A 16,201-nucleotide genomic window follows, 5' to 3' on the forward strand; every position below is an offset into this window, starting at 1 on the left:
TCTCTCGATTCTGTCCTAGGCTTTTAATGAACTCGATGGCATTATTTGTGTCCTTGAGATAGGAGGGAGCCCGGGTGACATACTTTTGGAGGAAAAAATCGATATATTCTGTCAATCTACTTATAAGTGGGTTAATCCCTGAGACCATGGGTCTCCCCAAGGGATTAGTCAGACTTTTATTGATCTTCGGCAAGTGATATATGACAGGGGTCACTGGAAGCTTAATGGTCAAATAATCAAATTCCATTCCCCTCTCGAAGCAACTCTATTTTGCTTTTATATTCTATTGTATATTTTTTTTTTCAATATTTGCTAAGTATCCCCATCAGATAACAACAGTATTTTTCTAAATCCATTATTACCACTCCCCCCCCCTCCCCCCCACCTTATCTGCCGGCTTGATGAAAATGTTTGGGTTAAATTAAAGTTTTTTGAGAGCTAATTTTTTTTTCTAATGTGAGGTTGTGGTATTTCGGTTTAGTATCCATTTTATCTAATTCCTTAAGAAGCCCTCTTTTAAACGCCTCAATACACTCATTATCTTTATTTTTTTGAAAAAAAGTGTGTTTCTCCCGCAATTGTGTATGAATCACTTCATTTTCAGCCTCTTTAGAGGTGCCTGATTACTTAGACAATATTTGGCAATATTAAGTTTTCTAATATATTAATGGACATCCAGGAAAGCCTCAAACTTATTAAGTCTATTGGTTGGCGCAAATTTTATCCCCTTCCCTAGAACCTCTTTCACGTTATCTGCAAGAGTATACGAACTAAGGTTAAAAATCCCGCTCACTTCTCCCTGTCTTTTTGGGCTTTGGGATCCTGTTTCCCTTTTCCCCTTCCTCTACAAGACTAGAGATGTTCGCGAACATAAAATTTTCTGTTCGCGAACGCAAATGTCCGCGAACGGGCGAACCGCCATAGACTTCAATAGGCAGGCAAATTTTAAAACCATCAGGGACTCTTTCTGGCCACAATAGTGATGGAAAAGTTGTTTCAAGGGGACTAACATCTGGACTGTGGCATGCCGGAGGGGGATCCATGGCAAAACTCCCATGGAAAATTACGTAGTTGACGCAGAGTAGGGTTTTAATCCATAAAGGGCATAAATCGCCTAACATTCCTAAATTGTTTGGAATAACGTGCTTTAAAACATCCAGTGTGTGTATACGATCAGGTATGATGTATCGATCAGGTAGTGTAAGGGTTACGCCCGCTTCACAGTGACAGACCAAACTCCCCGTTTAACGCACCGCAAACAGTCTATTTGCACAACCGCAAACTCCCCATTTGCACAAGGTTGGATACCAAGCTAGCCATGTCCCGTTCCTTGTCCTCACTGACGTCATTGAAGGTCTCTTCCTCTACCCAGCCACGTACAACACAAAGGGTCCCCAAAAGGTGACAACAAGCCCCCTGGGACGCCTGCTGTGGTTGGTCTTCCACCTCCTCAAAGCCACCTTCCTCCTCTGACTCCTCTTCTTCAGACTCCTCTCTCTGCGTTGCCACAGGTCCAGCAATCGACGACAAGGCTGCTTCTGGTGGTTATGATGACCACCTTCCTCTACATGCTCATCTACGGCCTGATCCAGCACTCTTCGCAGGGCACGCTCCAGAAAAAACGCATATGGGATGAGGTCGATGATGTTGCCTTGGGTTTGACTGACCAGGTTTGTCACCTCCGCAAAAGGATGCATGAGCCTACAGCCATTGTGCATGAGTGTTCAGTAACGCGGCCAAAAAATACCCAGCTCCGCAGAGCCTGTCCTCTTTTTTTTTTTAATTAAAGGGTTTCACTACCACCTCATTTTGAGAAATTTAGCTGTCAGACACTAGCGATCCGCTAGTGTCTGCTCTACCAAACAATGCTATTATAATAGCTTTTTGTGCAGCCGTTTCCATAAAAAACGAACTTTTATCGATATGCTAAGGAGCCTCTAGGTGCTATGCGGGCGTCTTTTCAGCACCTAGAGGCTCGGTCTACCTTCACAAAATGCCGCCCAGCGCGTCCCTCCAACCCGCCCATCTCCTCTGGAATGCGATCCTCCCTCTGAGTCAGAAGACGAATTCTCGCGCATGCGCCATGCGCATCTGTCTTCGGCGCAGGCGCAGTTAATGTCTGACAGACATCTCCACGGTTAAACATTAACTGCGCCTGCGCCGAAGACAGACGCGCACGGCGCATGCGCGAGAATTCGTCCGCTGACTCAGAGGGGGGATTGCATTCCAGAGGAGATGGGCTGGAGGGACGCGCTGGGCGGCATTTTGTGAAGGTAGACCGAGCCTCTAGGTGCTGAAAAGATGCCCGCATAGCACCTAGAGGCTCATTAGCATATCGATAAAAGTTTGTTTTTTATGGAAACGGCTGCACAAAAAGCTATTATAATAGCATTGTTTGGTTGAGCAGACACTAGCGGATCGCTAGTGTCTGACAGCTAAATTTCTCAAAACGAGGTGGTAGAAACCCTTTAAAAAAATCTGTTCTTACCAGTTTAATCTCTGTTTTGTCCCCTATCAGGGGCCGGTGTATGGAATAGATTTTAGGAACCGGGAGATGGAAAAAGATGGTTGGTCGGTCCTCTTACTTCCAATTTGGGGCACTGCGCGTGCGCCGTGCAATGTTCTGTGCCACCCTATATGAGTGGTGTGTTAAGTAGTACTATTCTTATCAGTTTAATCCCTGTTACGTCCCCTATCAGGAAACGTGTATCAAATAGATTTGAGACAACCGCAAAGAGTTGTCAATAGTTGACACACTCATGACATAAATTTTATTCCTCTATGCGTCAATCTTGGTGTAGTGACGACTGTGCTCGTGCGCACGTTTGGGAGATTGCAGACAATGGCGGTTTTTCAAAGCCTATGGTCGTGCTGAGGTAGTTAAGTGACCCAGAAAACAATGATTCGCAGTGTGGGCCCATTGTGGGCCTAGTAGGCTTTAATGATCACCTTAGATGATCCCAAAGAAAATTAATGTTTTTTCTATGCAAAATTATCCAGCCGATCGCTTTTGGTCTGTTAACAATGAAGCAACGACCTTATCATCTGGGGTGTGCCAACATTGCCAACACACTCATAGAGGTGATCGCTTTATTGTGATACGCAAGCCCCTTCACCACAACAAGGTAACAATCACGAAGGGGAATTGACACATGTATGTGCCTTTTTTTTTTGCTGCCACAGTGCAGCACCAGAGGCCAGAAAAATTAGGCATGTACACATGCCTGAAAAATTAGGTATTGTTGCAGCCGCTGCTACTGTAGCAGCGGCCGGAAAAATTGATGTTTTCCAGGCAGAAAGTGCACAAAAACATTGCGGCTTGAACCCTAGTTGGTTGCGGATAAGTCACGCAAGTCATCCGGCATGCAGAGATTAAATACAGCAGCGTGTGGACCATTTTTAGCCCAAGGCATCTCATCAGGCCTTTTTTAGTCAAATGCATCCCCCACTGTCAGTCCCTTCGGGATCCATGCCTCATTCATCTTAATAAAGGTTAGGTAATCTAGACTTTTTTGACCTAGGCAACTTCTCTTCTCAGTGACAATACCTCCTGCTGCACTGAAGGTCCTTTCTGACAGGACACTTGAAGCGGGGCAGGCCAGAAGTTCTATCGCAAATTGGGATAGCTCAGGCCACAGGTCAAGCCTGCACACCCAGTAGTCAAGGGGTTCATCGCTCCTCAGAGTGTCGATATCTGCAGTTAAGGCAAGGTAGTCTGCTACCTGTCGGTCGAGTCGTTCTCTGAGGGTGGACCCTGAAGGGCTGTGGCGATGCGTAGGACTTAAAAAGCTCTGCATGTCCTCCATCAACAACACGTCTGTAAAGCGTCCTGTCCTTGCCGGCGTGGTCGTGGTAGGAGGAGGATTACTTTCACCTCTTCCCCTGTTAGATTCCCGTTGTGCTGTGACATCACCCTTATACGCTGTGTAAAGCATACTTTTTAACTTGTTTTGGAACTGCTGCATCCTTTCTGACTTCCGGTAATTCGGTAACATTTCAGCGACTTTCTGCTTATACGGGGGTCTAGTAGCGTGGCCACCCAGTACAGGTCGTTCTCCTTCAGCCTTTTTATACGAGGGTCCCTCAACAGGCATGACAGCATGAGAGACCCCATTTGCACAAGGTTGGATGCCGAGCTACTCATGTCCCGTTCCTCATCCTCACTGATCTCATTGAAGGTCTGTTCTTCCCCCTAGCCACGTACAACACCACAGGTACCAGATAGGTAACAATGAGCACCCTGGGATGCCTGCTGTGGTTGGTCTTCCTCCTCCTCAAAGCCACATTCCTCCTCTGACTCCTCTTCCTCAGACTCCTCTTCCAGCGTTGCCGCAGGTCCAGCAAGCGATGATAAGGCTGTTTCTGGTGGTGATGGTGACCACAACTCTTCCTCTTCCTCTTCACGCTCATCTACGGCCTGATCCAGCACTCTTCGCAGGGCACGCTCCAAGAAGAAAACAAATGGGATGATGTCACTGATGGTGCCTTCGGTGCGACTGACTAGGTTTGTCACCTCCTCAAAAGGACGCATGAGCCTACAGGCATTGCACATGAGCGTCCAGTAACGTGGCAAAAAAATACCCAGCTCCGCAGAGGCTGTCTTAGCACCCCGGTCATACAAATACTCGTTGACGGCTTTTTCTTGTTGGCGCAGGCGGTCGAACATTAGGAGTGTTGAATTCCAACGTGTCGGGCTGTCGCAAATCAAGCGCCTCACTGGAATGTTGTTTCGCAGCTGAATATCGGAAAAGTGCGCCATGGCCGTGTAGGAGCGCCTGAAATGGCCACACACCTTCCTGGCCTGCTTGAGGACGTCCTGTAAGCACACACCTTCCTGGCCTGCTTGAGGACGTCCTGTAAGCACAAAGTGTTATACGATTAGATTCAACACATGTGCCATGCACGGCACATGTGTCAACTTGCCCAAATTCAATGCCGCCAACAAATTGCTTCCGTTGTCACACACCACTTTGCCGATCTCCAGTTGGTGCGGGGTCAGCCACTGATCCACCTGTGCGTTCAGGGTGGACAGAAGTGCTGGTCCGGTGTGACTCTCTGCTTTCAGGCAAGTCAACCCCAAGACGGCGTGACACTGTCGTATCCGGGATGTGGAATAGCCCCTGGGGACTTGGGGGCGTGCAGTTCATGTGGAGCAAGACGCAGCAGCAGAAGAGGACTCAGCCGAGGAGGTTAGCGAAGAGGATGGAGTAGGAGGAGTAGAGGAGGTGACAGCAGGCCTGCCTGCAAGTCGTGGCGGTGTCACCAACTCCTCTGCAGAGCCACGCATTCCATGCTTGGCAGCCGTCAACCTTTTCCACAATAGAGTACAGGTTGGGGATTGCCTTTTGTGGAAAAAAAATTCGGCTGGGTACCTTACACTGCGGTGTCCTAATAGCTACACATTTTTTGAAGGTCTCAGACTCCACCAGCTTGTATGGTAAAAGCTGGCGGGCTAAGAGTTCAGACAAGGCAGCTGTCAGATGCCGGGCAAGGGGGTGACTCTGTGACATTGGCTTCTTATGCTCAAACATTTCCTTGACAGACACATGACTGTGGGCAGATGAGCAGGAACTGCTGAAGGTGAGAGGCGGAGTGGCGGGTGGTTGAGAGGGGCCAAGGAAGACAGCAGTGGTTGACGTGGCTGAAGATGCTGGACCAGGAGGAGGATGGTGGCTTTGAGTTTCTGTGCTGCTTGTACTCACCATGAGTTGATCCCATAGGCGTTTGTGATGTGAGATCATGTGCCTTCGCAAAGCAGTTGTACCTAGGTGGGTGTTGGACTTCCCACGACTCAGTTTCTTTTGGCACAGGTTGCAAATGGCATCGCTGTTATCAGAGGCAGACACATAAAAAAATGCCACACTGCTGAGCTTTGCAATGACGGCATTCTGGTGGTGGCAACAGCATGCGTTGATTGGCGTGCTGTCTGGCTGACCCCTGGTGCCGATACATGCTGTCTGACTGTGCCACTAGCTCCTTGCGACGACCTCCCCCTGCTTCCAACTCGTCTCCTCCTCCTCTCTGTCTCCCCATCTGAACTTTCCCCCTGTTCTTCTTCTCTTCGAGCGGGCACCCACATGACATCCACGGACACATCGTCATCATCAACCGCTTCACTTGTATCTGACAACTCAGCAAAGGAAGCAGCAGTGGGTAAAACATCATCATCATCACTCCATACGTCCATGTGTGTGATGCTGACTGACTGAAACATATCCCTGTTATCTACATCCTCTGGCAATAATTGTTGTGCATCACTCATTTCTTCCAACTGATGTGTAAATAACTCCTCTGACAGATCAAGTGAAGCGGCTGTGGTGCTAGTGTTGGTGGTGTTGGCGGCGGGCGGGCGAGTGGTAACTTAAGAGGTGCCCGAAGCTGAGCTGGAGGAGGATGGTGCGTCAAGGTTCCGAGCGGAAGCTGGAGAAGATTGGGTGTCCTGTGTAAGCCAGTCAACTATGTTCTCAGAATTTTTCGAGTTCAGTGTACGTGGCCTCTGAACACTGGGCATTATTCTAGGGCCAAAGGAAATCACAGCACCACGACCACGACGGCCACTGCCTCTGCCTGTCATTTTTTTTTTAGATCAGTGGTACTATGCGTGCAAGGTACTGTGCCACCCTATATGAGTGGTGGGCAGTGGGCACAGTACAGTTTGTGGGCCTGACACACACTGGTAGGCAACTGCAATTATATTAAAGGGTAAAAATTTAATAACTTTTTTATCTGCAAGGTACTGTGCCACCCGATTTGAGTGGTGTGCACACAGTTCAGTCTGTGGGCCTGTGGCCTCTCACACACTGGCAGGCAACTGCAATATATATATATATATATATATATATATATATATATACACAGTACAGACCAAAAGTTTGGACACACCTTCTCATTCAAAGAGTTTTCTTTATTTTCATGACTATGAAGGCATCAAAACTATGAATTAACACATGTGGAATTATATACATAACAAACAAGTGTGAAACAACTGAAAATATGTCATATTCTAGGTTCTTCAAAGTAGCCACCTTTTGCTTTGATTACTGCTTTGCACACTCTTGGCATTCTCTTGATGAGCTTCAAAAGGTAGTCCCCTGAAATGGTCTTCCAACAGTCTTGAAGGAGTTCCCAGAGATGCTTAGCACTTGTTGGCCCTTTGGCCTTTACTCTGCGGTCCAGCTCACCCCAAACCATCTCGATTGGGTTCAGGTCCGGTGACTGTGGAGGCCAGGTCATCTGGCGCAGCACCCCATCACTCTCCTTCATGGTCAAATAGCCCTTACTTTCAAAGTTTTCCCAATTTTTCGGCTGACTGACTGACCTTCATATCTTAAAGTAATGATGGCCACTCGTTTTTCTTTACTTAGCTGCCTTTTTCTTGCCATAATAATACAAATTCTAACAGTCTATTCAGTAGGACTATCAGCTGTGCATCCACCTGACTTCTCCTCAATGCAACTGATGGTCCCAGCCCCATTTATAAGGCAAGAAATCCCACTTATTAAACCTGACAGGGCACACCTGTGAAGTGAAAACCATTTCAGGGGACTACCTCTTGAAGCTCATCAAGAGAATGCCAAGAGTTTGCAAAGCAGTAATCAAAGCAAAAGGTGGCTACTTTGAAAAACCTAGAATATGACATGTTTTCAGTTGTTTCACACTTGTTTGTTATGTATATAATTCCACATGTGTGAATTCAGTGTGAATCTACAATTTTCATAGTCATGAAAATAAAGAAAACTCTTTGAATGAGAAGGTGTGTACAAACTTTTGGTCTGTACTGTATATATATATATATATATATAAAAAGCAGACTGATGTACCAGCCCTAAAAAGGGATTTTTGGGGTGCTGTCAGGACACTGTCCTTACATCAGATGAGTCTTTGAGGACTGGAGTGGACACAGAACACTGGCCTAGCCAACGATTTCCCTATTAAATCATCAGCAACAGCACTCTCCCTGCTTTCACTAACACTGCAGCTTCAGAATGAATCTAAGATGGATTCTGTCCTTGCTTTTTGATAGGAGGTGGGAGGGTCTGGGAGGGAGGGTATGCTGATTGGCTGGAATGTGTCTGCTGACTGTGAGGTACAGGGTCAAAGTTTGCTCAATGATGACGTATAGGGGGCGGACCGAACATTGCATATGTTCGCCCGCCGCGGCGAACGCGAAACAAGCGATGTTCACCGGGAACTGTTTGCCGGCGAATAGTTCGGGACATCTCTATACATGACTTCTTTTTTGGGGGGTCATTCCTAAAATACTCTGATTGTATTTTTCTTTTACTTCTGTTGCTTCCCTTCTCTGAATTCCTTTCATCGCTTCGTCAGGGGCGAGTACTCCACCTTTTTTAGGGGTCTTTTTATATCTTCAAAAAAGAAGAAGCGTGAGCGAAACCCGGGTCGGGTAGGAATACGAGGGTGATTCTATGGCTGATATGCTTTTAATTTTATCACGTTTGTTAGTATAATTAAAACCCTTTATATGCGACTCTATCGATGGTGCTTCACTATCTATGCGCCTTTCTGATACTTCACAGAGCAACATACCCAGTGGGACAGTGTCTTGTGTGAAGATTGATGTTCCTTTTCCTGGGTCTGCAACATACTTATGACCTAAACATAGGAGGAATCCTTCCTGAAAATTGAAAAGAAGCGCAGTCCTACACAACGTATAGTATATATTGACTCCTGTGCCACGTTCTCTTCCATCATCGGCCGAAGTTATTTTTTAAGAAGACATAGAAGTGGGATAGTAACGCTGAGGACAGCGTCATCGGCACTGGCCATGTTGGTGGAGTACATGATGAAGGCCCACTCGTTGGTGGTGAAGTGGTGCTGTTCCGCAGAGCGACTCACCCGTGCATGCTGCAGCTGAAACTCCACTATCGCCTGCTGCTGCTCGCACAGTCTGCCAGCATGTGCAAAGAGGAGTTCCACCTTGTGGGTACGTCGCATATGAGGCGGTGAGTGAGAAGGCCGAAGTTACGCGGCAGCGCAGACAGGCGAGCAGCAGCAGGGTGATAACACCGAAAGCGCGCACAGACGGCCCACACTTTCTCCAACAGCTCTGACATATCAGGGTAATTTTTCAGGAACCTCTGCACCACCAAATTCAGCACATTCGCCAGGCAAGGGATGAGCGTTAAACCGGCTCGGCCCAGAGTTGCTACAAGATTTCACCCGTTATCGCACACCACTAGCCCAGCTTGACGCTCAGTGGCACCAACCACTCATCGGTCTATTGTTCCATGCCCATTCACAGCACCTGCTCGGTGTGGGGTTTTTACCCTAAACAGGTGAGTTTCAAAACAGCCTGCTGTTGTTTCCCCCTGGTTGTGCTGAAGTTGGTGGTGCACGTGTTACGCTGACCGGATAAGGAGGTGGTGGAGGAGGAAGCTGAGTAGGAGGTGGAGGCAACGAGAATTGTCCTGCAATCCTCTGTGGCATAAGGACATGCGCCAAACTGCTATCCGCCTCAGGCCCACTGCATTTACCCAGATATAACGTCCCTGCCCGTGCTTACTGGTTCACGTATCGGTGGTTATGTGGGCTTGCCACAGATGGCGTTGCGCAGTGCACACCTGATTTTGTCCGCCACTTGGTTGTGTAGAGCAGGGATGGCTTGCCTGGAAAAGTAGTGGCGGCTGGGAACCACGTACTATGGGATAGCCACCGCCATAAGGTTTTGGAACGTCGCCCATCTCCACCAGACAGAATGACAGCATTTCAAAGGCCAGGAATTTTTTAATGCTGGCATTCAGGGCCAGGGATCGCTGGTGGGTAGGGGGTAATTCTTCTTTCTCTCCAGTGTTTGAGGGATGGACAGCTGAACGCTTCCATGGGACAGTGTGGAGATGCTTGTTAGTGTTGATCGAGCTTGCTCGGCCGAACAACAGTTCGGCCAAACACCGCGTGTGCTCGAGCGCAATTCTTGAGTTAGTGTATTTAAATCCTGGCAGTTTGAATCCTGGAAGAGACATTTCAGAAATAGAGATTAAATTTATATATTTTATATTTTTTTTTAGTAATTGTAAAAAATGCATGGCACAAAATAAATGTGTAATTACAACAAAAAAAATATTATAAAATATATATATATATATATATATATATATGTAAATATTAAATCATACTTCTGATATATATGAATGCATAATATGTGGGAAACTACTACTGATGTTTTAGCCATAATATATTTACATATATTATAAAGTATTATTTATTCTAAATATAATATATTTAAATATATTATGGCTATAAACTTGTTTATATATAAATGTTTCTGAAATGTTTCTGCCGGGATTCGAACTCCTTACCTTGTACATTAGAGGCAAGGACGTTAACCAGTACACTATACAGCTACATGTTAACCTGCACAAAAATATAAAATAAGTCTTCTGCTGAATAGGAATTTTCACTACATCAGAAACTACTATGATTTTTTGACACAGTTTAGCATTCAGCTTTATAGCAGATCCCAGCAGAAACTTTTCAGAAATTAGATTTAAATACACTGGGGTGTCCCCAAGCACGGACTTCATATGTGGGGACTCCTAAGCCGAACTAGAGTCCAGATACCCTGCCCTCTTCAGAGCAGGGGGTGCCTGGAGTTCTCCCATTGACTTCCTTTGTGCTGGGGTGCTCGGTAGAACACTGAAGCATTGCGAAATGTTCTACTCAAGCACACGAGCACCTTGGTGCTCGATCAACACTAATGCTTGGTGGAGGTGGTGTTGCTGCCACATCCTCTGTTTGCGGGGTGGCAGATGCCACTAACTCTCCAGAGGGGGAGGAAGAGGCCGATGAGGGAGCAGGAGGAGCCTGAGATCTTTCAAGGTTTTTGAGGTGTGTACTTTACTGCAGCTCATGCTTTGCAGTCAGATCATGCAGGTGGTCATGCAGGTGGTGCTCAGGTTTAGAACATTTATGCCTCGCTTCAGACTCTGATTGCACAGCGTGCAAACTGCTCGCGTCTTGTCGTCAGCACATTGCCTGAAGAACTGCCACACCAGGGAACTCCTTGGAGCTGGCTTTAGTGTGCTCAGTCCCTGGTTCGGTGGGCACTGGCTAGCGGACGGACACCCTGCTTTTGCACCCTGCTTCTCTTTTGCTGTGCGTCTGGCGCTGTGTGACCACCACCTCTTCCTCCAAACTGCACACATCACTCGCATGACCTTTACTCCATGTGGGGTCTAGGACCTCATAATCCTCCACATCATCTTCCACACACACTTCATCCCTGCCCTCCTTGGCGGACTGCACACTGCAGAAAGCTGCAGATATTGGCACCTGTATTTTTTCATTATCAGAGACGTGCTGCAGTGGTCCTCCCATATCCACATACTGAAACATAAGTGATTGGGCATTCAATCTTTTCCACTTCTGGGGCAGGGCTAGGTGGATGGCCCATGGAAACCCTGCTAGCAGAGTCATCAATAATAGACTGCTGCATGACTTGGGGCTCAGACTGCTTTGCTGATTTGCAAGGGGGTGAGGTGAAAGACAGATGCCCATGGGCTGCAGGTGCCAACTCTGCGCTTTCATCAGGGGACCGGGTGGGAGACAATGTGAAGGAACTGGAGGCACTGTCAGCCACCCAATCTACTACCGCCTCTACTTGTTCTGGCCTCACCATTCGTACACCGGTATTCGGGCCTACAAAATAATGCTGAACGTTCTGTCGCCTACGTGCACTTGAGGAAGGTGTTTCATTTGGGCGTGTAGCTGGCACAGATCGACCACGTCCTCTCCCTGCAATAGAAGCTCCACCAACACCAGCAGCACCATGACCAGGGCCACGTCCCTTATTTGATGCTCTCCTAATTCTTTGAGGTCACCGAACTAACAGACAGATTAACTATATTAATTTTCCTGTCCCGTATCAAGTCATCACATGTGGTCAGATGAGACCAAAGTAGAACTTTTTGGTCTAAACTTCACTCATCGTGTTTGGAATAAAAAGAAGGATGAGTTGCATCCCAAGAACACCATCCCTACTGTGAAGCATGGAGGTGGTAACATCATGCTTTGGGGGTGCTTTTCTGCAAAGGGGACAGGACGACTGCACTGTATTAAGGACAGGATGAATGGGGCCATTTATTGTGAGATTTTGAGCAACAACCTCCTTCCCTCAGTCAGAGCATTGAAGATGGGTCGTGGCTGGGTCTTCCAACATGACAACGATCCAAAGCACACATTCAGGATAAACAAGGAGTGGCTCCGTAAGAAGCAAATCAAGGTTCTGGATGGCCTAGCCAGTCTCCAGACCTAAATAAAACATCTTTGGAGGGAGACGAAACTCCGTGTTGCTCAGCGACAGCCCCGAAACCTGACAGATCTACAGGAGATCTGTGTGGAGGAGTGGGCCAAAATCCCTGTTGCAGTGTGTGCAAACCTGGTCAAGATCTACAGGAAACGTTTGACCTCTGTAATCGCAAACAAAGGCTTCTGTACCAAATATTAACACTGATTTTCTCAGGTGTTCAAATACTTATGTTCAGCAGTGCAAGACAAAGTAATTCTTTAAAAATCATACAATGTGATTTCCAGATTATTATTTTTTACTTCTGTCTCTCAGAGTGGGAATGCACCTACAATATGAATTTCAGACACCTCCATGATTTCTAAGTGGGAGAACTTGCAAAATCGCAGGGAGTACAAATACTTCTGTTCCTCACTGTATGTCACCCACCGACCTAACAGACGGATTAACTATATTAATTTCGCTGTCACGTATGCAGTGCAGGTGTACCACACACCAAAAATGGGTATATGTCACCCACCGAACTAACAGACAGAATAACTATTGTATTTTTGTGTCGGGGTACAAAGATGGTGCATTGCACCCACAAAAGATCTCTATAGTTCATCCACAGAATTAACAGCAAGATTAATTATTATATTTCTGTGTCAGGGGCGCAAAGCTGGTGTATTGCACCCACAAAAAAAATCACTATTGGTCACCCACAGAATAAATAGCCAGATGAGATTCCTAACACTCTCCTTTACTTCAGCTGCCTGCTTCCTGTCCCTGTACTACTCAGAGCTGATGGTGCTACACGTGATCCAGCTTGTATAGAGGCTGGGTTACAAGATGCATCGGTCAATCACAGCCATGCCATTACTAGACATGGCTGTGATGGCTTCTAGCCCACAGCTTAAAAGCTTGTTGATTGGCTGCCCTGCAGCATTTCAACAAGCTTTATTAAATGCCTGAACACCGAACTCAAACCCAAATTTTTGCTGTAAAGTTTGGTACGGACCCAAACTTTGCAGTTTGGGTTCGCTGAACACTATAGTTTAGTCTTTGTTCATCTTAACCAACATATGGGATCATTTATCAAACTAGTGTAAAGTAGAACTGGCTTAGTTGCCCATAGCAACCATTAAGATTCCACCTTTCACTTTCCAAAGGAGCTGTCAAAAATGAAAGTTGGAGCCTGATTGGTTACTATGGGCAACTAAGCCAGTTCTACTTTACAGCAGTTTGATTAATGACCTCAATAGTATTCAAACAGTTTAGAAAGAGTGGTATACAGTAAATGTGTAATACTGTTGTCTATGCTGTGTAGTTAAATGATAGTTTTGTTTATAATTTTGTTTTTGTCTGTTTTATTTAGGCGTTTGGGGTAGTGCCTTTTCAATATTGTTTAACAGAGTTCTTGGTGTTTCCAACCAAACCAAAGGTGCCACAATGGAAGAAGAACTAGGTAACCACAGTAGCATCATCTGTATCATACTGAAAAAGTGAAAATAAGTTTTACACATGTATACTGTACATATTCATATTCTAGAATTTCTACATCCAATCTGGTGTTATTCTGCATATTTTATGTCCTTTACATTTTTATGGTTTCTGTGCAGCGTGGTTTTTACAAGCCACCTTTTTGTATGCAGTTATCATTATATTAACTACGACTGTTTACTTTTAGTTTTTAACGGAAGGCTGCACTACCTTTCTTATCTTTGGCGCAACTGTGTCAAGAAAGAACATGTCCTTTTGTAAGCTGCATTGGCTGTGCATTCGCAGGTTAGCTCCACTCAGTGGGGCGAAACTGCAAGTGGGTCCACAGTATTCAAATTGAAAAACCACTGTGGTTTCTACCGCGGAATGGAACGTGGTGGATTTTGCATTTGCAAAATGTTTTTCAGCCTAAGGCTGAAAGACACATGTTCATCCAGTTCAGCCAATAATCCTGTAAAGTTTATCGAGAGAAGGTAAAAACCCTCATGAGATAGAAGCCAATTGTGTACAATGGAAATCCACATTGCCATTCTTAAGGCTGCATTTTTTTTTTACCACACAGATTTGAAACCAGCATCAAGTAGCCTTCCTTTTTATGTTTCAGCCACAAAGGTTCTTTCTAGACACTGCAATTTTAGGTTTCCGTGCCATTGCCCTCACACTGACTCCAGAAGAGCATTTGAGACTGTCTCTTCAGCCTGTTCAATTTTTAAAGACTTACACTAGAAATCCCATATAGAACTCCATTCAGCATGATCTTTTTTTCTCTGGTGAATTTAGGTATAAGGCTGAATTCATATTAATGTCCTGCTTTTGCAGGATACATTATGGATATTATTATTTTGATCCATTTTAAAAAGAACATCAACAAATCCCATTGACTACTTGACTTGATAATGGATATTCTGGAGCCATTAAGCTATAGGATTTGACTGGTTTCAGTGCTGGCATATGAGAGGTTTTCAGCTGAATTTGGGATCTGGAAAAGTCTTTGCATCCTTTAGGAGTATCCTGTAGCTTCAAATGAAGTAAGAACAGATTAGGGTTAGGCTTCTGATCTAAAATGCAAATACAGTGTTATCAGGGTTAGCACTTCAGACCAAAACTCATGGGTGACAAATCAGTTCCACCAGATCTCATGTAAGGTGCTTTACTAGAAAACAAGAAGATATACTGTATGTCTCCAAACTCAATGGCCTTGTTGTAGACCCCTTATAACAAATGCTTAGCTGGGGCAGTCATAGATACTTATTTTTCAAATAGAGTCAAATTATTTTCTAAGGATTTGTAGGGAGAAGGGAATGAATCTTAGATGTGAAAGTTGTAGGTGCCAAATAGGAGTTTCATGTCATTAGTTCCAGTGTGAACATTGCCTTATATTTAAGGTGTTATTTGTGGCATGCTAAAAGCAACATTCTTGAATTCTAAAAATTAATATTTTTATGTGTGGATAACTGGCTGTCAAATGTATTTGCAGATGAAGCTACAGTAGGTCTTATGCAGCTACTGTCTTATAAAAGTACTGAAATCTTTTGTTTCTTCTATTAGAAAACCTTAAACCAAAGCACATAGTCGACAACGATGACAGTGACGATGAACAGCAAGAACCAAAAGGTAACATGTCTTGATTTGTTCCTCAATGGGCACTCACTAAATGGCTTCACGAGGCACCAGCAATTTATTGTCTTTAGTAGTATTTAAGCAACCAATATAGACTACGGCAGACATTTATTAAGACTGGTGATTTAGATGCCAGTCTTAGTCCCTCTGCACTGCCGTTGGATTTGCCCGTGTTATGTGAAGGCACAGGACTCAACATATTTTTGGCGCTTCCTCCAGCAGGTGGCTGTTTTTGGAGCTGATTTTGAGGCAGAAATGCTCCACATTCAGCACCAGAAAAACTCAGTGTGAACTGGCCCTTATAATCAGGTTTTACTCATTGCCTCACAAAAGTCTTGTAGGGTTTGTGATAAAAAATAGAAAAATCCAATTTTGTAGAAATCTATGATAAATATGGTTGACTGTTTCAACAATGAAAAAGCTAACATTACTGTATTGCCAGTGCAGTCACAGCCATGGAAACAACAGAGGACCTGCTAAATATGAACTGAGTGTCTTAGGCTGGGTTCACACTTGAGCGTATTTGATATGCGCGTTTAATGCGCGTTTTATGCACGTTTCTGTGCGTGTTTTTGTCCATAGTCAACGCGCGTATTACGCGCATTTGTGTGATTGACAGCAGTGATTGACAGCATCTTAGTCAGGCTAGACATTTGCCTCTCACTAGGGTGTGGCTTTTTATTGCCTGTTGCTATGTGCCAAACTGGTCACAAACGCGCAAAAGAACATATTTGCGCGTTCCTATGCAATCCTATGGCCGCAAACGCGAGACAAAACGCCCCAAAGAAGCTCAAGAACTTTTTTGAGCGTAGGGCGTTTTTCAGCGCGTTCAAACGT

The 16,201-nt window shown here is 45.3% G+C and overlaps 1 protein-coding gene across 5 annotated transcripts in view; it reads left to right on the forward strand.

Moving 5' to 3' along the window:
* PLA2G4A (phospholipase A2 group IVA) overlaps positions 1 to 16,201 on the forward strand; it is a 331,217-nt gene that overhangs the window by 200,139 nt on the left and 114,877 nt on the right. For all 5 annotated transcript variants that reach the window (XM_040407269.1, XM_040407267.1, XM_040407268.1 and 2 more), the window contains 2 exons: positions 13,620 to 13,709; positions 15,293 to 15,358. In XM_040407269.1, the coding sequence (XP_040263203.1) occupies positions 13,620 to 13,709; positions 15,293 to 15,358 (156 nt within the window). The remainder of the gene's footprint in view (positions 1 to 13,619; positions 13,710 to 15,292; positions 15,359 to 16,201) is intronic.

Source organism: Bufo bufo, chromosome 9 (genome assembly GCF_905171765.1).
Source record: "Bufo bufo chromosome 9, aBufBuf1.1, whole genome shotgun sequence".
NCBI lineage: Eukaryota > Metazoa > Chordata > Amphibia > Anura > Bufonidae > Bufo > Bufo bufo.